We start from the raw sequence: 21884 nt of genomic DNA on the forward strand, positions 1-21884 counted from the left end.
TCTGGTTTCACTGCCTTTATTTGAGGGAAGCACTTTTCAGTAAGAATACTCTTTCTATTATGATCTACAAAAGTTCCTTCTTCATGATATTTTAAACGTGGGATTTTTAAAATTATCACTATTTTAAACATTCACACTGTTTTTCTTTAGTTTCCAAATGTACCTTAGTGTGGAAGAGCTACATGTTTCTTAAATAACGAATGCAACTGCAAATAATCTGGCAAAGTTTACATCTACAATCCACCACATGAAAGGTACTCGTGAGACACCTCAGACACTAAAAAAATAACTCTCTATCATACCCTCAACCAATTAAAACTGGAATGGAAAACCTGGAACGGAAGTTTATTGATAGAACACAATGGGATTTCAAGCAACACTAAGATATGTCAGACTGCTGTAAGAAAATGTGTTATGTAAAGCTTTTTTACAGCTGGTGACTATTAGTGTTAAAACAGCATTTAGTTTAGAATCAAAAATAAGTTTTGGAGATAAAAGGACTAAAGAATGACAACTATTAAGCAGTCAATGTATGCACTGATGATAAGAAGTCTGATGTACTATATACATATTAGACTAAGGGCACCATTTTCAAGTGTTCACATGTGATTTAGAAGATCATGTTCTATTTTCAAGAGTCTTAAACACACAGAAACCCAAGTCACAAAGGTGCTTTTGCAAATATACCTCACATAATCCTAATAACGAATCATCATGTTTAAGTCTGTGGCTATGAGTGTCTATGGCTTTCCTGTGTTTAAAAAAAAAAAAAGAGATAGCACTGAGGATATTAAATACTACATTTCAGAGTATGAAAATGCAGAATATCAAGCCACTTTAAAATCTAAATTTTAAAATCATAGCTTAGCAGCTGGTAAGAACAGTCACCTCCTTCAATTGTGTTCCAGTTTTCCTCATACCCGGTATTATGAATAATCATAATAAGCATGATCATTTTTCCACAGTGGAGAAGGCTGCATAGTGGTTGGTATTAGATTGGCTTGCATAGTTTATTCATCAAGCTCACTTGTTAGGGAGAAAATACTAGGATGTCCTGATGAGTGAAGCCCTTTCGTCTTCAGTACCCTGGAAGATAAAAATGGCAAGAAAGCAAAGTTAACAGCAGGGCATTCGACAGTTTTCAAAGTTAAGGCCTGAAGGTCACAGAGGACTGGAGGAAGACAAATGTACTAGTGGAAAAAAAAAAAAAAATCAATGCAGGAAAGAGAGATCCTGGGATTTATCATCCAGTAGGCCCAACTTTCAGCCAACAAGCTGCAAGGGAACAAATACGCTAAAAAGCACCAGAGCATAGCTTGTATGTGACAACTGCATAGATGTACAAGAAGAACGATTTCAGGAGCCTTCCCAGTATTCTTGATTTGATGTCAGGGCAGAACAGCTGCAGCTGCTGTATGACTTTTAGTATGCAAGCCAGCTCACAGCACAGCATGCCTCTTCTTTCGCCTCCCCATGGATGGCTGAGAAGAAGAGGGCACGCTACATTACTGTAGGGCAACAGGCACGCTCCTACTATGTGCCCTGGAAATGTCATAGGGACTGATGTCAGGGCTTACAAAACATCTCCTGTGATGACACTAGAAGAGGAGATGGACAGCATATGAATGAGATTATTATCTACACGAGATGTTTACTGTAGAGTTGACTACTTAACTGCACAGTAAACGTCTCAGCGTCTACACATGCAGCCCTATTAGGATACAGAAAGCTACAGTAATAAACTCAACAGCTATGGCTGTATTACTTTCATGGTCCTCTCTGATCACGCTGTTTGCAGGAAACAGAAAGCTGATACAGAGAAAACAGGACATTCAAGTGTTCCATTGTCCTTTCATTTCCTGCAACTGTGCTGAAGAACTTGGAGAGATGGATGTATCTGATGTTGCAAGATTAAGGATGAGAGGTCAGTTGCGTTGGCCAGAACCAGGGGGTCTGCTTTGGGCTCTAAGGCTGAGCCTGCCAGTCCGGCAGGGAAGGAAAGAAGAAACAAAGAAGGTGAAGCAAAAAAGAACCAGACCCTCCCATAAAGGAGGCAGGGCCTCAGTCATTAAGCATTCCCTGGTGAAAAGCTATCCAAGGGCTCCTGCTCAGCCATGCAAGAATGAAACCAAAGGTTTCAAATGGGGGTGGCCACTATTTGAAGGGAATCTGCCAGGCGGCAGAAAGATAGTGTGTCCCTCCCTTGGCATTTTGCCACAATCTCATCACCACCACCATCCCTGAGGTAAGATCAGGATCACCAAGTCCTTGCAAGCTGAGAAACGGCACATACAATGTTCATCTGAGAATGTTGGCTGTTTTTTCCTGTAATGAAAGAACCTGCTTAGAATATGGAATAAAAGCCAACATCATCCTTGAACCACAGCAGATAGAGGCCTCAAAGCTTCCTAGATTGCTCCGTCTGTCTCTGTTCAGGCAGTCCATCCAGAGAACACCACTGTCGCAGGAGGGTAAAAGTTTGGCTCTGAACTACTCAAAGCACTGACAACCTTAATACCAACATGCTCATTTGTAACACTACACACCAGGAATATACATATGGAACAGTGTTAATCATATATAATTTTGTACAGTACTGAACTGTACAACTTATATGTTTTTATTTAAATTATAATGTAAAATGATAGCAGAAGTTTGGAGGATTAATCCACTGGAGCTGCTGAGGGTATGAGGTTATAATTGCAAGGTTAACACCATTTCAATTCTCTAATGTGGGCCTTGAATGGGACAATACAGCTGAATGAGCCCAAGTTACAAGGAAGGGTTGAGAACTGGAATTTGCCTAACATTTGTGTGCGCGTGCAGAATTGGGGCTTGGTTTAGATTCATCTCTGGCAGGCACTGCCAGATCTGGATTTAACTGATTTTGGAGGAACCTTGGGCAGAGTTTCACAAGAAAATGGGGGGGGGGGGGGTAAGGGACCAAAACCATATCACACGTCTCTCTCAAGATGGCACTGTCAAAATGTCAGTTAAATATGGGTAGGTTTTTTTGGATCTTACCCTTCAGAGTTCACTAGACTGACTTCTTTTTATGACTAGCTAGCAAAAGAATTAGGCATAAAAATAAAATCACCCACCTTATGCATCTTAAATTAACTGTATAGCTTTGTTGGTTGCACTTACTTAGGGTTTATTAGAGCATTTTAAAAACAGAAAGAAGCAGCAAAAGTTATGGGACCCCAACAGGTAAAACAACAACAGTCTACAAAAAAAAACAAACCCAGAAAGACAGGAAAAAAAAAAAGAGAGTGTGAAATTCAGCTACTACTAACCTCATCCTTTGTTCCACGGGACTTACACACAAGCACAATGAAAATGATCCCAAAAATAATACCAAGTGCCATGATTACAAAAGGGATGTTCTTTAACAGAGTGGCTTCAAACAGAGCGTATTTCAGCTTACTGGCAGATGCTTCATCAATCAAAACACTCTGGAGAACAAGAAGGTCGAGAGAGAGAAAGAAAGAACGAATACATTTAGAACATCCTTTATGCCATACCACGTTGCTGAACATAAGCCGAGTAGGAAGACAGCAAGATCTGCTCTGCCTAGCCTGCTATTTAATACATTTTCTCTCGTTAAAATGCCTCTCTCTCATTTAGCAGCAGGAGGGATTCTGGCCTGCATATCCAACAGTGACAAATGTTTTCTTGATGCCCAACTTAATATCCCAGGGCTGGAAGGGCCCTCCTGCTATGCCAGGCAACCATATCATATGGCTGCTTTTGTAAACTGATTAAGGTAGATAGAAATTTCTGGAAACCAGACTCCTCAAAAGGTGAAACACTGAAAATCACTAGCCCCTCTGGAAAGTTTAGGCAAAAATAACTTCCTTCAGGACAGAACAAATTTCTCACTTCTGCCACCCAAGAACCAAAAGCCTATCAGACACTTTCTGATGTTACCCCAGATTTGGAATATCTAATAATAATCCACCAGTACTGATTAATTCAGTCTTAAATTCACAAACACTATCAGCTCCCACCAAGTTGTTGGGTCAGTGATTCCACTAGTGCAATACCTCTGTACTCTGGAAGTGCCTTTCAGCTGATGAGCTAGGCCTCATAATGGCTCCCTCAGAGGTATTTTGAGGATAAATTACGGGATTCTCTTCAACCAGAAGAGACACACTAGCTATGGTATAGTCACCACCACAGTGAAAAAGTGCCTTGCAGGATTACAGAGGCCCTCCAAAAAGCCCAATCAATACTGACCTTTCCATCCTTCAGGCTGACAGGAGACATAGGGGATAATAATATATTGCTACAGTTACTGTGGGGAAGACAAGTCTTGCATTTTCTTCTGGAGGCTTTCCCCCCTGTGGTAGAATGTGGCAGCTTTTTAAGAGCTCATCGCACACCACACCACAATTTAAGACAGTGGTTCCCAAACGTTTTGACTTTTCTGGATTTAGTGGCACCCCATATAAAGACTAATTTATGTCTTACAGTGCTTACCTTCTTACACCACGCCATACCCTTAAAAGGATCTCATAGGGTGGCAGGGCAGGCAGCGGAGGGCAGGGGCTGCTCAACAGGGCAGACTGAGAAACTTAGGACCGAGTCATTAGATCCCTGAAGGAGGCAGCTGTCCTTGCAGGAGAAGGGAATGGCAGTGGCTGCTGAAGGCACAGAGGCTGGTGCCAGGCAAGGACAGCAAAGACAGGACTCCGCCATGCCCCACTAGTTGTCACCTGCCTCCTCCCTGCCTGTACCCAACAGGATGTGCAAGTCCTGTTGCTGCAGCTGCTCCTCTGGGAACCTGCATGCCGAGGCCCAGAGACACCTGCCCTCACAGCCCCTCCTGCTGCTGCAGGAACATGGGAGGAGAGGGTAAATAAGCCAGCCTGAGAAGTGTAGTCCCATGTCCATCTGCCCAACTGCAGCAAAGCTTGCTGCTTGGAGTGTGAAGGCAGTCGGCACAGGGCCTGCCAACGGATGGGAAGCAGGAGTGAGACCTCCCAGAGAAGCAGCTCGGGGAGCTCTTCCACAGAATCCTGGGGCAACACAGAGTGCCATACAAGTGAAGGAGTGAGTGCTTACCTCCTTGCACAGAGTCCTGGTGCTACAGCACCCTTAAAAGGGTCTTGTGGCATGCCAGGGTGCCACAGTAACCTCAGTTGAGAATCGCTGGCTTTGGAAATAAAGGAAACTGCATTCAAAAGAATCTATAAGACTATGAAACCATAAGGGGCACAGACTAGTCAGAACACAGCTGCTACCATGTGAATGATACCAAGATTAATACCACAGTCTCTTGAAAAATATCACATAGCTTTCTATATGTGGCTTTTATGGTTCAGTCCATAGCACAAAGTTTTGCTGACACACCCTTTGTCAGCTAGGGTGTGAAAAGCTAAGACAATGTAGCTCTGACAGCAAAGCCACTATTATGGATACAGTTAAAAGAAGGCTGCTTCAATGGCTTGACTTCTGTCATTTGAAGAGGTCACATAGCAAAGTCAGCAAAAAAGACCCTCTGAAAGCATCAGTCACATCTCTAAGGGGTTCTGCTGTCATCTCATTGCTGGTTCAGTTATAACAGCAGCAGCAGCAGTCCAGTAACCCAGACAAGCCCAAAGTTGTTATCCTCTTACTAGACATGCAGTACTACAATGAAATCATTTAAAATATTTACCTCATTTATATACATCACAGGGAAAATCAGTGTTCTGATCTTGCCTGTGTCACTGTATAAAAAAAACAAAACAAACAATAGTAAAGCACTGAGTTTTTACAATGATTCCTGCTTTTCCCAGACAGATTAGAACATAGCAAGCAAGATGGAAAATTTTCCAGGTGAAAGCTCTAAACCCATCTTATTTTTCATAGATTCATAGATGCTAGGGTCGGAAGGGACCTCAATAGATCATCGAGTCTGACCCCCTGCATAAGCAGGAAAGAGTGCTGGGCCTACATTACCCCAGCTAGATACACATCCAACCTTCTCTTGAATACCCCCAGGGTAGGGGAGAGCACCACCTCCCTTGGGAGCCCGTTCCAGAGCTTGGCCACTCGAACTGTGAAGAAGTTCCTCCTAATATCTAATCTAAATCTGCTCTCCTCCAGCTTGTGGCCATTATTTCTTGTAACCCCCGGGGTCGTCTTGGTGAATAAATACTCACCAATTCCCTTCTGTGCCCCCCTGACGAACTTATAGGCAGCCACCAGGTCGCCTCTCAACCTTCTCTTGCGGAGGCTGAAAAGGTCCAGTTTCTCTAGTCTCTCCTCGTAGGGCTTGGCCTGCAGGCCCTTAACCATACGAGTGGCCCTTCTCTGGACCCTCTCCAGGTTATCCGCATCTTTCTTGAAGTGCGGCGCCCAGAATTGCACGCAGTACTCCAGCTGCGGTCTGACCAGCGCCCGATAGAGGGGAAGTATCACCTCCTTGGACTTATTTGTCATGCATCTGCTGATGCACGATAAAGTGCCATTGGCTTTTCTGATGGTTTCATCACACTGCCGACTCATGTTCATCTTGGAGTCTACTAGGACTCCAAGATCCCTTTCCACTTCCGTGCCATCCAGCAGGTCATTTCCTAGGCTGTAGGTGTGCTGGACATTTTTCCTCCCTAGATGCAGCACTTTGCATTTCTCCTTGTTGAACTGCATTCTGTTGTTTTCTGCCCACTTGTCTAACCTGTCCAGGTCTGCTTGCAGCTGTTCCCTGCCCTCCGGCGTGTCCACTTCGCCCCATAGCTTAGTGTCATCTGCAAACTTGGACAGAGTACATTTCACCCCCTCGTCCAAGTCGCTGATGAAGACATTAAAGAGTATCGGTCCAAGCACCGAGCCCTGCGGGACCCCACTGCCCACACTCTTCCAGGTCGAAACCGACCCATCCACCACAACTCTTTGGGTGCGACCCTCCAGCCAATTCTCCACCCACCGGACTGTGCAGTCATCCAAGTCACAGCCCCTTAACTTGTTCACCAGTATGGGGTGGGATACCGTGTCAAAGGCCTTCCTGAAGTCCAAGTATAGTTTTTATCCTCCTCTTCCAAATTAGGGAAATAAATCATAGAACCATAGAAAATTAGGGTTGGAAGGGACCTCAGGAGGTCATCTAGTTCAACTCCCTACTCAAAGGCAGGATCATTCCTGTCAAACTATCCCAGCCCAGTTGTAAACTAGCCCAGAAAATCATCCCAGAAAATTTGGGGGGATTTTGCCGAAGGCTGAAAATACAGTCAAGATGACAGTATATAACTATATAAAAACTGAGCAGTTTAGTGTTAATAGTAACAGTACGGCTGGAATTTTAAGGTGTTCTGATGTGACATCTCATGCCACTAGAGAAGAGAGAGGCTGATAAGGAAATACTGTCTTTGGCTGCAGTGTCACAAAAAAATTAGGGCATATGAGACATCTTTCCTTATACATGTTGTGTGAAAAGCCTCAAACATAGAGGATCATGTGGGAACTGTGAAGTCTTTTGCAGGAAGTCTCATTATTTTCAGTTAAACTCCCAGCTAACTTCTGCTATCATTCCTACATCCACACAGCCCCATCATCTGGGTCTGGCGAAAGTGGCAGCAGAAATCTTGGTTATCTATGGGTGCATGCACACCTCCATGATAATAAGTCTCTTATCACTCACATAACCACAGGAAGCTGCATTGTCAAGTTGCTGTGGATTAGTCAGTCTCTCCTAACTTCTTCGCTAATACATATCAGTTTGAGAGCAAGCTTAGGAAGCAGGTCACCAGTATAGCATAGCCTACTTTGGAGTCAACAAGTCCAAGGACATGGCATCAGGTAAAACAAGCTGTTGGACAACTCAGCTGGAATACCTATCATGTCCTCTAACTGGAGGCAAATCTCAGAAAATTAAATCAGAACATACCCAACAAGTGAAGAATAAAATGGACACTTTGCTTGTGGATGAATAGTATCTGAGATTATAAATGAGATCAGAGACTTAATTTGGGTGATTCTTGCTCCTAATGTTAGGGTTGGATCATTCCTCAAACCTGGAGCAGGGAAAGCTTTCCTCCCCTCAGCATATTGACCACTGTGCTCTCATAGTGAAATAAACCCAAACTCTGGAGCAGGAAAAAAGTAGCCCTAACTGGGCCCAGTTCTTCCTATTATCTTTTGGTGTGACACTAAATATTAAGAAAAAATATTTTTTTTTACAGTATTTTGACCCACCCCCTAAAACATATCCTTGCTGGGTCTCCACACTCTGTGTGGCAAAACTCAGATTTCTAACTCCTTTTGACAACTACAGTTTAACACTTTTTTGAAGGAATGCTAAGCAAGATGACAGGTGTGTACTGATAATGTCCAAATGTATCCTTAATTTAGGTCTTGCTAGAGGTCACAGTTGTTCCTTGTGTATATCCTGTATTTGGTATATTTGGCCAGATTCTGATCTTACTGGCCATGTCTGTATGAGACACTGGCTGCACAGTAACCTGAGACTACTGTGCAGTAGTGTCGTGTGGCAGAACCCGTGAAGCACCAGTAGCCTTGGGGCTACTGCACTGCCCCGAAAAAGCCGTTTGTTGGTGCTACTGCACAGTAATTTGGGTTACTGAGCAGTAGTGACTACACAGTTAACGTCTCATGTAGACACAGCCACTGATGTCTGTGTAAAGCAAGAGTAACTCCCCGAAACCAAGGGAGTGTAACAAAGATAATATAGTATGAGAGCAGCATCAGGCTAGTGTTCTGCGTGTCTACAAACATACCAAAAAAAAGGAGCTTTCATAGAGATTCTCATGATTTACACAATTCACTGAAAACTTACATGAAAAATAGCATTGCTTTTAGAAAGCAATTCTCTCATATCTCCCACTTCTAAAAGGGCAACCCCAAACTTCAGTCCCAAATTTTTTTCTGATGTTCCATACATTTGGGTCTTATATCACTTTATTGATGATTACTTGCATCAAAAAAATAGAGAATCAAATAATGAAAGTATACATTAAAAATGATTTATGGTAGAGGAATGAGTCTCCCCACATTTTAAGTTCCTTTAAAAAAAATTAAATTATTTTGTGCTATTTTTTGGGGTCCCTGGCACCCACTCGTGTTTCAATGTTAGGCCTTCACCAGTTGAGATATATGGTGCTAAAGTGTACCACAGTCTTCTCTGTTTTATGGAAATAACTACATCCCCAGGACAAATGTAAAAGGAGTTATCCCCTCATCTTCCAGTTCAGATTCACCTAGACTTAGGTACATCTATCAGTTCTATTTCCTCAAAAAGGCAGTATAAAAAAAAAAGCTATTTAAATTAAGGAGCCAGGTTAAGCCACCCTGAAACTCCTAGCCACAAAAGGTAAATACTTACAAAAATTCAGGCATTTTTTTGATGTAGATGTTGATCTGGATTCGCTTGGCTGCTTGGAGGAGCACCCCTGTCAACTGTGAAATAAAGGTAAACTTCTAGTTTAATAAAAGGTTATTGTGTAATAAAAAACATTTTTAAAGTATGACTGCAACTCAGTTTTCCTGGTGATATGGACTGGTTTGTAGGATGAGAAAAATGGTGTCACCATCTCTACCGGTTATGACAGAGTTTGTAAGTCCATGCCCTAGGGACGCAATAGTCTAAGACTGCAAACAGACATTGCATTTATCCTACGATAAACTATTTTATCTCAGGACAAAGTGCAAGCATACAGTGGACCTGGGTTCATAGTCCTGGGATAAATCCTAAAAACCCACCAGGTAAGAGGTAATAACAATTTATCCTGGAATATTGCCAAATCTATACAATTATCCCAGGATTGCATCATTGAATCAACAGCAGAAAAATAGTAGTGCATTCAACCACTCATTAAACCCTGCTTAGAAGGATGATGTGTGTGCATGCCAATCCCAGAATATTTTTGTTCTCAGACAAACATAGGCACATCTTACCCAGGGACAAATGCAACATGTGCTCCAGGAATTTAAGTTCAGAAATGTTGTATTGTTTTCTTTGGCAGATATTTCCTTGTTTCTCCCCACCATGGTCCAAGAGGCACCACAATTGAAGTAAAATGGGAATATTTTCCAATGCTCCTAATTACTAAGAGCAAACTGGGGGTGGGGGTCAGACTACATTTATGTACATTTCCTAATGGATGCCTTGGCTGCCAGGAAGGCATTTTGTGAACATTGTCCTCTCTGCCTTTGGATTTCTGAGCCATCTAAACATGAAAACCTGATTTCTGAGGTCCCTCAATTTACTTACTTTTTCACTACGATGGAAATGGTGAAACAACAACTGGAAGGTCTGTAGAGGCAGGGGAAGTGGGAGAACCAACATTGTGGGCTCCAGAGAAAGGTATTAACCTGTTTCTCTCATCATTGCCAAGCTACCAGCATTACTTTAAATTACTGGGACATAACAGGAAAGTGACATGATTCTTATTACCTAGCTAAGTATGACATATACTTACTGGATTGAGATCTAGGAATATCTCATGATCTTCCTTTTTTGGATTCATGCCCCGTATGCTGTTAATATACTTTTTGTCTGCTTGGTAAAAATGTGGGGATGATAAAAATATGGGGGCACCTGAAATGTCAAAAACAAAGAGTACATTTTTATTGGATCCCCAGCCATCCAAATCAGTGTCACAGAACAAAGAAAAAGTTGCTGCACTTCCCTAAACACACCACAAAACAAGTTCCAATAGGACAGTGTAAGCAACAGCATCACTAATGTACATACCAACTGTCCAGAGATAAATTCATTAAGAAAAGAGAGAATACTTATGGAACTCTTTTTTATGGTTCATCTACATTTAATTCTTTCCCAAATGCTGTTCTAGTCTGTCGTATTCAAGCACTTTCCAGTAACATGTTACTTGTGGTTGGTTTTCTCCCATCTTCTCTGGTAGGTCTTGATCCTGCAAAGCCCTTAAACTTAGTCCTACAGAAGCCACAGGATCTGTAGCAAGTTATATGAGTTGGGCATGAGGGCCTTTGTATCAGCCATGTTGTGTGAACATTCTCAGTTTCTGTAGTGTTGGTCTGCTTGAGATCTGATTAAAGCAATACAGCAAAGCACTTAAGAACCCATGAAACTGCAAGCCCAGGACAAGCCCCACTGAAGTCATTTTAAATGACTCACACTGATTATTGCCAGTAAAGACTGAGGTTAAGTTCTTTTCTTTTTTCTTTTTTTTTTTTTTTTAGATATACACACCTCCAAACACTCTGCGAAGTTTAAGTTCTTTTTTTAAAAGAAAGTTTCCATGTTCCAAGCCAAATCAAGTCCAAATCCATGAGTCAGTCCAGAAACATAAGCAATTGGTAAATATCTTCCACCCCCGCCAGGGAATTCAGATATTCCTACATGCAGCCTCAAGCCTGGAGGCTTGCGGTTTGGATGCCCCCAAGTTTTGCCTGCCCTCAGCTGTACAGCCACAGGGGCAAGCTAGGGAGGAACCTCCCATTTCCATAAAGTGGGCTTTAAGCCCCAACACCTCTGCAAGTACTACACCACCCCAGAAGAACAGTTACCCCTGGAAGCACTTAAGGAAAACTGCCTTCATGGACTGCATACATTACATTTCCCCTGCCACATAAGGTGGATTACAATTTCTATGCCACCAGAGCTGACCTTCACAGTAGAGGTGGAAAGCACTGAAGACAGCACAAAACCAAGTTTATGGTGAGTGGACAAGTGACATTTAACATAATAACATGAGTCCATAGGAGACTCTTTCATTTGCCCCAGGCTGCTCTAGAACACAGAAAGAATCTTCCCTTCATGAAGTCTGCTGTGACAGTAAAAGCCCATTTCCAGTCTCTGACAGCCTAATACCTTATTTTCACAGTGGGTAAAGCTCCCCCCAGGTGTAATCAGCCAGCACAAAAGCTTATATGCCAGAGCTCTAGTGGAGCTCTGCATATAGTATTTCACCCATTAGGATGAGAAAATGCTGCACAGGTTAGCACTAGCTGTAACAGCTCTTCCCTTTACCAGGTGGCTCCTACTCCATTCTTCTGCTTCATATGATTTAAGCTACAGCTGAAGCAGACAATATTTTTGGGGGAGTACATTTTTAAATGATTTTTCTTCACTACTACAAGATTTTTTTTTAAAAAAAATAAAAAAAAAAAATACTGCTGGGTATACAGTGCCTGATCCTATGAAATGTAGAGCTCTTTCAACTTCCTTTGGAGTTGAGAGTACTTGCCTCCTCACATGAGTCTGGCTAACCACTTGCATGTGTTCCAGTTCATCAAAAAAAATAAAATAAATTGCCATAGAAACATTTCTCTCACTGACCCTACCCATTGTTTGGTCACATACCCTGCTTGCAGATGCTGACATTCAGGACACCTGTTCCAGGGCAGTTTCCTGCTGGCACACAGAATCCAGCATTGTCTGGATTAACAGAAGTATTAGCAAAGAGCTCTTCAGGGGGCACAAAGCGATAGGCAGGGATACCTGCCACACTCCTAAAGCTGTCAAACGTCAAATACAGAGATCTGTAGGGAAGAAAAGCAAGAACCTGAATTACTGGACATAAGCACTCATTAACCCATGTCATCACAAATGCGGTCGAGAGACCAGAACTGACCTGTGAAGACATTTGATCTGGCTGGCAGGTAGACCAACCACATGTGCTGGTGGTGCATGAGGATGGATCAGCCATGCATAATGCATGCAGCACAGAGGGCTGACATGAGGTGCATGCTCAACTTGGATCCATTGTATAGCACAGGTCCACAGGTTCCTGCATGGAACACACTTCCCATGCCAGCCCCATGCTACATGCAGCACACATGGCTGGTCCAGCCCCACGTGCCATGTACCACATGCAGCACACAGCAGCCCCAGAGCTCACTGTGCACCTGGTCCCTGTGGCTGCAATGGGGCAAGCTGCCCACAGCACGTGGGATGGAATCAAAAGCTGCATGTGTTGGGGTGGAGGCTGCACACAGCATCCCAGACCAACTCCCCGCTACCTGAAGTGCTAGGTCCATTGCAGACAGCACACGGGCTAGACCACTCCACAAGGAGTTGGTCATGGTCCAGCCCACAGACATTCATTCAGCCCATGGGCTGAATAAGTTTGACACACCTGCTGTACACCCTCCAAATAGACATGTGCGCACCCATTTGTATTTACAGTATGCTACAAGCCTGATCTAAGATTCACTGGACTGAACAGTAGTCTTTTGGTTGAATGGTTGTCTTTCCATTGATTTTAACAGGCTTTGGAGCAAGCCCCACATACCTTGCCATGCCTTTGAATACAATGGATGAACCTTAAAAGAAAAAAAAAAATACATATAGCCCTCTGAGGTTAAAGACACATATCCTCAGGATTTTGGGGCCTCTCTCAAGCCCCCAAGACCATCTCTGGAGTTAGAGCTGTTTAAGAAATATTGAAACTATATGTGCCACAAATGCCACATCTATAAGAATGACAGTGAAAAAAAAAAATAGAGCAGGTAAACTGAGCACAGGCAGCCATTCTTCAACCCCCAAGTTTGCCTGGATTCATTTGAAGTAGAATATTTTCTTCATCTAAAACACAAAACACTACAGGTGATATTGTTTTGCAATACTAGAGAAACCAGAGGGAGGAGGCTGAAAGATGGGACAGCAGAAGGAAAACGTCAGGCTTTCCCACATCCCTGCTGCCTTGGGACATGTGTGGACATGCAGCGCCCTTATTCTAACTAACTGCAATTGCATGATACATTCTAGGATGCCATTAGCAAAGCAAAATATTCAGGAGTATTTCAGAATGAAAAAAGTTTCAGCTGGGATTTGTTTAAACCTGTTTCTGTAGCAAACCCCCTCACCCTGCTTAATGAGGGAATTGTGCAGGTTTGTCGGGATTTAACTCAGATATTCATTTAATGTTTGTCACAAAACAGGCCATCTGTAACTAGATGTAGATTGGTTCTGTTTAATTTTTAGGGATGATTCACTTCTAATTTTTAGTGAGGGAGAATAAAGAACATAGGTATTTAAAGGAACAAAGCCTTTAAAATAGAAAATGGTGGAAAAGTTCATTCAACTAGAAACCTCTATATAATCCAGTATAAACACTTGGATCCAGAATCCAAAAGGTGTTTCTTCTTCTTACCTGCAGAAGTCAGAAGCAAAAACATAGAGTTTTTCATCTTTGCTTATCAGAGGATGGAAAGAATTTCCATCTGTCCCATTGATCATATTACAAGTCTTTGTGGTCCACCAATCCAGAGACCTCAAGTCAATGAAGAGGAGAGAAACAGTTAAAGAATTATTTACAACGATGAGACAATGAGTTTTCGGCCTGGGAGGCACAAGGAGGGTCTGCTTCCCATTTATACCAAGTCTTATTTACACAGCTCTGGCAGCATAAATGGAACACATTTATATCCCCTTTAAACTGGTGCCCAAGTGCAAGATAGAAACTGGCCTTAAGAATTATTCCCAAGGCAAACAATTGCTGGCAAGTATTTTCACTAACTGCATATTATTTTCACTGTTTCTTGAGTAATTCAGTTTGGGGTCACTGACATGGAACAGGTGCAAACATGGGCATAAAATGAACAAGCAAAGTTATGCTCTGGAAGCAGATGGGTAGGGAGAAGTGGGGCATGGACAGAGTCTTGGTATCATGCTATTATGTGCTCTTCCCAACATTGGATCTAGTGGAGCAAATTACTGCTAACTAACTAAAAGTGCAATCTATGTTTGGAAAAATCAATATGCAGAGAAATATCAGACTATGGACCCCCAAACAGATCACCTCACCACTTACGTTATAGAAAAACTAGATGGATACGTCTCCAGAAGGGTTTTTACAGCCAGGTCGTTAATACATACTAGTCACGTTGTTGTACATTTATACTTTTCTTGCAGTGAAGACATAAGAGATAGCCTACCATGGTTCAGGGTTAACTAGTCTCTGTTACACTTCTAGGGAAAATGAGGCAGTTGTGATTTTAATCCATATACCTTAACATGATTCAAACTAAATACCGCCTCTTCTTCACTAAGGGTTGTACCCAGGTTGGGTGAATAAGGATGAGCTGAATGCAGGTGATAAATACCAGTTTTTCTAGTGAAGAAACAACCCAAGAAGAAAAGAATTGGATAGCTGGTTGTTCTTACACTGTTCTTCCATGATACAAATAGCTCTGAGAAAAGTTGCATTTAAAATAACATGTGTTCCACCATTCCTGGCTGCCCATGCATGGGTGTACATGTGCTGGTGGCAGTCAAGAACCAGAGATCCTGACACCAGCCCAGCCTGCCATTTGCATCAGCTGGTGGTTTGAGGGCAATAATGTTAAGAATTGATACAAAGTATATACATCTACTTCTGTTAGTCTCCTAAAATGCAAATGTATGCTGCTTCTACTTGACTTCACACTAACATGGCTAACTATGTCTCTCTGAGAATGGATACTGCAACAATTACAATTAAAACTATTATTGTTAGTATTATTATGAGGCTCTGCACTCAGTGGATTAATAAGAAGGAGTTATGTTAGCTGACTGAAAGGTCTCTAAAGAAGTTAGAAGTTCCACAGCATTTGATACGGCAACTTACTTTTTTCCTTTCCACTCCACAATCCTTGAAAAGTTAAGGTAGTTCCTTGACCCACTTAGGAAAACATATTCCCCATCATCTGTCCCATTCATCTAGAAATAAAACACATCAGATTTTACCTTCTCTATACCCTTCCAGCCGCTCTCCATGGCTGATGCCCTGCAACAGGACTGAAGATGTATGCCATGGACCCTTTCTGTTCCCATGTGTTAGTACTCTGCTGGGAGCTATGGATTAGCTGTTGCTGACTCCCTGGGGAAGGTGAGATTTATTAGACTCTACCTGGATTATAAAGAAGGTGAGAATAATTAAGGCCTTGTCTATGTTTAGCTCCTCTGCTACCAGAAGTTCTAGTGGGAGACAGCAGCTGCCCCTGCCAAACTGCCAAGCCACCTACACATCTGAACACTTTTGACAGCTCTGCATGTCTCCATTCAGCAGTTGTGCCATGGGAGCACAAAGGACACAAAGAGAAGTAACAATTTTCACCCAATCTGGTCACAGAAAGCAGTTTATAGCTGTGACCAAACAAGTGAACAGCTGCAGACAGTTTCAAAAGTGGTCAATCCAGTGAAAATCTGGACCCCTATAGCATGAGGTATCAGATGAAGCCGTTTCAAAATGTAGCATCTTTTGTAACTTGTGTCTGGGAGCTCCCAGCCTGTCTGCTGTTTTCAGAATGGTAGGGGGAAAGGGGGCAGCAGGAGTTCAATCTGGAGGGTTTTTTTAGCACCCACCTTCCCCAAGATGTAGGGGGTGGGCTCCCACCCTTCAGCACTGGCTGGGAAGTCCCAAAAATGAGCTCCCTCCACTGCCTCCCCCCCCCATTCTGAAAACAGCGAATACTGGCAAAGAACCTGGCCATTGCTATGGGAATCTGGCCACAGGGACCCCAGCAAGTTTTGCCTCCCCCCGGAACCAACAGTGAACTTCTGTTTGGTCTGGGGTAACTTTATAACACAATGTTTCACAGAAAAGGGTCTGAGTTACAGCTCAGAGCTGCACTTCTGTCTGCCTGTGCACCCCGGAAAGGCACCAGCTGTAGAAGGGGCTGTCAGCTGGAAGCATCTCCACATGCCTTCTGTTGGCTAGCCAGGAGTGGTATAAACCTTAATTTAGTGGTAAAAATGGTCTCTCTGGGAAGAAAGGAGGGCTCAGACTCCACAGAAAATCTTTGAGTGTGAACACACAGTTCTGCCAAATGAACTTGAGATCTGCTGGCAAAACTTTGTAGCACAAACATGGCCCAAGGTAGGTTCTGAAGCAGACACTTCCTTAGGGAAGGAAGCTGTGTTTAACTTGGCCTTTTTTCTTTAACATTTCCCACCCAATAAATCAGTTCTTCTGAAAATAAAAAAAGTGTTTGTGGCATCTTTAGAGCTCTTCAGCAAACGTTCAAAAAAGGATAAATGCCAGCAGGTAAGATTGCCCAGAAAAGGTCAGAGCCAGCTGCTTTGAGCCTATCCTTCCTTCCTATGCACCAGGCAGTACATGGAGGGATTATTGATTGCAATTCAGTTGCTATCAAAAAGAGAAAAGAAGTACCCAAGATTCCCAGGGCCCAAATCATGATAAACATAAGAAACTGAATCAACAAGCTGACCTACATGCAACTAGAAACAAACTGGAAGCCAGCACAATTGCTGCAGCACAAACCTAATGCATTCCCTCAATGAAATACTGTTAAGTAAATGAGCTGCCACATTTCCCCCACTGAGTTTTCCTACTAATCAGTTCTAGAAGAGTGCATTAGCATACTAGGGAACAATGGCCGCAGCAGCAGCAAGGTCAAACTTACAAAAGTTTGAGACTTTTAGTCAAGTGGGAGGTGAAAAAGACACTCCTGACTACTGCTGATCCTACTACTAAAAGAGCTGTACAACTCCTGGACTGTGGTCCAAAGTAATGAAAGTTAGCTGTAACCCTTCCAGTGAAGAAATATCTATTTCCTTTGCCTTCACTCCAACTTTTTCTCTTATAAACTACCCCTATTGGCTTACTATATCCAGATATTTTAACTGACCCAGAAACTATAGCTGTACTTTACATCTATGGTAAACCTCTATATGATTCAATTTAATGCTCTGGAAAGCAAGATGTTAAAAATAAGTTACCTTGTTAAATAAACCAAACTCCGAATCCACCTCAGGATATAAGAGATGAATGGTTGACAGAAGCCTATCTTTGTAGCCCCACAGTAATTCATGAACGGTACGTGTCATAAACAATTCTTCTCTGTAATATAGTAGTATCAGCTGTAGGGGCAGGTGCAGGGGACTTGTCTGCACCCATTCCATTGCAGTCTGACACAAGAGAAGACAAAAGATAAATGGACTGTCATTGTAATAAAATGTACAATTGCACACAGACATTTAACAGAAAAATATACAAGCATGAAGGACCAGTTTCATTTCATTATTTCTAACAGGATGATAAGAGACAATGTACTGGTGTCAGAAGTTATTTATGTAGTTTCTTACAGAGATCAGTTTTCATAGGAGTGCATATTTAAGTCCATCTCTAGTCAGCAAAGCACTGAGTTAAGAACAGTCTTAAGAATGTATGCGATTTGCTGAACAGAGATTATTGGACTTAAGCACAAAAGCCTATTGCCAGAGAAGTACCTGAATTTCACCTTCAGAAAGTTGTAGCATACCAAAAAGCAAAAAAGCAAGAGTGAAAAAAGGGAAAAAACAGGTGTAAGAACAGGGTGATACAAGTGATTACATACACCCCATACTGGCATCAGAATCACACTAGGTAGGACAAGGTGTGAGAAAGCAATTCCTTAGATGAATGTGGGCATGATTTTTTTTCAAATAGTATCTGACAGTGTCATAAACTGACCCTTTAAATATAGTCCACAGTACAGCTTTATAATATGGCTCTCAAAAAAACCATCAAGGGAATCATGTGTAATAACTGCATTCAAAATGCACTAGCATGAAGGATCCCTATGTGAGCCCAGGTATCATTATTGTTAACTAAATTCAGGATATATTTATTATCTTCCATGACCAGTGCTCCCTTAAGCCATAGGAAATTGGATGCATCTTTAAATGTTAAATTTATTTGATAAATTGGATTTATTAATTAAATATGGTTTATATATAAGATCAGTCCCAAAACTGATTTTCAAGGAATTCTGTTTATGAACTGTTGCAGACTCTACCTGACAGTTTCCTACCTACCCTGCACTTATTAAAATTTGAGAAGATGGAGAATTACTGGTTCTACTAATCCCCGTGACACCAGAGATGTCTGGACTTCAGTACAGTATTTGACAAGATCTATTTAATTTATCCTTGTCTAAATGTCAATTATCTTTAAAAAAATAGGTAAATGTTTCCCTGACTCTTCTGCATTACCTGTAACAATCGGAATCATAGAAGATTCGGGTTGGAAGCGGACTCAGGAGGTTATCTAGTCTAACAATCTACGCAAAGCAGGACCATCTTCAACTAGATAATCCCAGCCAAGGCTTTGTCTAGCTGGGTCTTAAAAGCCTCCAAGGATGGAGATTCCATGACCTTTCTGAGTAAAGCACTGAGTTCCACCAGTGCTTTTCACCTCTCAAAGAGCTGTCATGACAAATACTTACTTGGAAGTCAAAGTGCTCTGAAGATAATAATTGTGCATTATAACAGCAAGTAGTTGCCATATTGCAGAAATATTCCAGATGTAGACTAAACTGAACTCACCACTGCAGGAACATTTACAGTCCTGATCAGATCCACTTCCGGGTCTCCAATGGACTTCTCTGGATCAAATACATAGGTTTTTGGGTTAAGAGCTGATACTTTGGTGCCATTCTCCAAAATGTGAACACTCACTCTTGGCCTGTACTCTCTGGGAAACAGAAGATTTCATAATGCACTTTGAAACTGCAAAATATCATTTTAGTGCCATTTATAATGGTTTTCTTACCCCAGGTTTAAAAGCATAAATATGAAAGGTGAGATTTTCAAAGAATCACTCAGCATTGACCTAACTCCTCTCATTCTCTGGGCCCCAATGAAAGCTGAATCAAACTAATGTGGGATGCTATGGAAAAATCCTACCTCAGTTTTTTACTGCACTCTACTTTTTTGTTTTGTGTTGAAATGCCTGCAAGAGATGAGCAAGAGGCAAGGATTTCTTGGGTAATATCTTTTACTAGACCAACTGTGCAGTTAGACAAGCTTTTAAATTCAAGACATTCTTTATCAGGTCACTGCATAGTTGTGTTGCATATATGGAGATGTGTATGCTAGCTAGAGTATTGCAGATAATGTTTGAGATAACATTATGTTTCTTGTACAGGCTTCGGAAGAAGATGGCAGAAGCAAGATGATAACTTAGGACGCAACAAAACGGTTTAAAGCCTGGAGTAGTGGCTCTGTACTTGAAGCACAGTTTGAAAATTATATTTTCACTTCTTTACCAAGAGCAAAATTTACTCCCAGACAGAAACTACAGCAAGATGTAAAATAAAACTCACTTTGGGATGGAAATAGGAGGGTGTGTCTACACATGCAATTAATATATACGAATAAACTCCAGGGCTTATTGCTCCAGAGTTTATTTGGGTGCAGCAAGTGCGGCCCAGTCAGAGCAGCCTGGGCTGGCAGAGGATCTGAGGGGGTCAACTTGCCAGCCCAGAGCTGCTCCGATGGGGCTTCAAATGTTGCGGAGAAGCTGGCTGAGGCACAAGGTGCTTCAGAGCAGAGCTAGCCAGCAAGCAGCCCCCACACTGAAGCACCCTCATGCCCCAGCCAGATGAGTCAGTGCCCACACATGTGTTACTGTACATGAAAAAACTCTGCAGCAGGCTAGAACTTGAATGTACAAGTTCATGAGTTTCCTGCACCCTAACAGGGGTATACGTGCAGATGCTGAGACATTTACTGTGCAGTTTATAAGTCAACTGCACAGTAAACATCTCTTGTAGACATGCCCAGGGGGTCTCAAACAAAGATTTTTAAAAAACCCCTTAAATATGGGTAAAACCAGGTACAGCCAGTCCTCTGAACTCACCATGGTTTGACAGATAAGTAAACTGCACTTTAGAATAAATCTACACACTATAAAACCAGTAAACATGATTTAAGATGACAAATTTGTTCACTAGTGCCACTTTGTTATGCATAGAACCAAATGATGCTGCTTACAGCTTTCTCTGCCCCTACAACACTGGCAATTGAATGTCCCTGTGTTTACAGGGTTTACAGTCCACAGAAGGAAAACATGCTTTGTTTTAAAACTCAACCATCTGACCAGCAGGCAGAGTTTCTGTTAGCCCTTTAAGTTTGCACAGTCTCATTCTTATCAGTCACAAGACTGGTCCTCCCATTTCTGAGACAGTTCATTCCAAAACCATCCTGCATTCTACCAATGTGCAAAACACTTATATGCTTATAATTCAATGCATCTATTTTAAGCACTCACATGATTAAAGTTAAGCATCTTCTCAAGCATTTTGCTGAGTCACAGTCTAAACATTCAGATTAATATTAATTTTCTGGCCACAGCTAGTAGAATAATATATAAAATTTACAACCACCCCACCCAGGGCGTAGCTGGGGGAAGTCAGAGCCATGGAAAGACCATGATCTGGTGGAAAACAAAACTCCGGTTTCTAGCATGTCTACTTCTCTACTGGAGAAAGCAATACACAATATAATCCTGTTCAAACAAAACCAAAGCAATAAAAACTAAATGAGGAACAGACACCGAATCGTAAGACTGTCCAAAGTGCCACCCCAGGCTATCCGAGTTACACCAGCCTGAAACACAATCAGCGTTCCCACAAAATACACATCCTGGGAGATAACTAACCAAAGTCCTACACATCAGCAAGACATGGCTCTCAACATGTACATACCTTGTCTCCAAACCCCACTACTATCCCTGAATCCCTGCTCTCCATCTCATTGGGCACTGGAGCCAAAGAACCTCAGCAGGGACTGAATTCTTCTATCAATTTTTCCCCACTCGGATCATTGATATTCAGTGATACTCTACCTGCTGGCTTTCTTGCTCATGGAAGATACTTATCCTCACATGTATGTGTAGGGAGAAGTATGGGGGGGACAGGTGGAGTACATCCTGAAGAGGATGAGAGGAAGGAAGAAGACAGGGATGGGACATAAGTGTCAGGAGATGGAGGACCCTGCATGCATGATTTCATATAGGGCCTTATAAAAAGGTAGAACTGGCTCAATTTACTTATCTGACAATAGGGGAATAGTACCTTTGACAAGTTATCAGTGCAAGTTCTGCCAAAACACTTCACATGGTTTGTCAGAGCTACTGCACCAGCAAACAGCAGCAGCATGGATGCTGCACAAGCAGAGCTACTACACTACAGAA

The 21884-nt window shown here is 42.2% G+C and overlaps 1 protein-coding gene across 1 annotated transcript in view; it reads right to left on the bottom strand.

The window, feature by feature from the left end:
- Positions 1-21884, bottom strand: part of SCARB2 (scavenger receptor class B member 2) — a 36223-nt gene continuing 14339 nt past the window's right edge. The window contains exons 3-12 of the mRNA XM_090032038.1: positions 19235-19382; positions 17648-17836; positions 15534-15625; positions 14079-14198; positions 12287-12465; positions 10422-10540; positions 9326-9399; positions 5663-5714; positions 3297-3455; positions 1-1086 (exon numbers count right to left, since the gene is read on the bottom strand). Of these exons, the coding sequence (XP_089888164.1) occupies positions 1045-1086; positions 3297-3455; positions 5663-5714; positions 9326-9399; positions 10422-10540; positions 12287-12465; positions 14079-14198; positions 15534-15625; positions 17648-17836; positions 19235-19382 (1174 nt within the window). The 3' untranslated portion in view covers positions 1-1044. The remainder of the gene's footprint in view (positions 1087-3296; positions 3456-5662; positions 5715-9325; positions 9400-10421; positions 10541-12286; positions 12466-14078; positions 14199-15533; positions 15626-17647; positions 17837-19234; positions 19383-21884) is intronic.

The sequence above is a fragment of the Crocodylus siamensis genome, chromosome 2, assembly GCF_052110815.1.
Source record: "Crocodylus siamensis isolate JL-2025a chromosome 2, ASM5211081v1, whole genome shotgun sequence".
Classification (NCBI taxonomy): domain Eukaryota; kingdom Metazoa; phylum Chordata; order Crocodylia; family Crocodylidae; genus Crocodylus; species Crocodylus siamensis.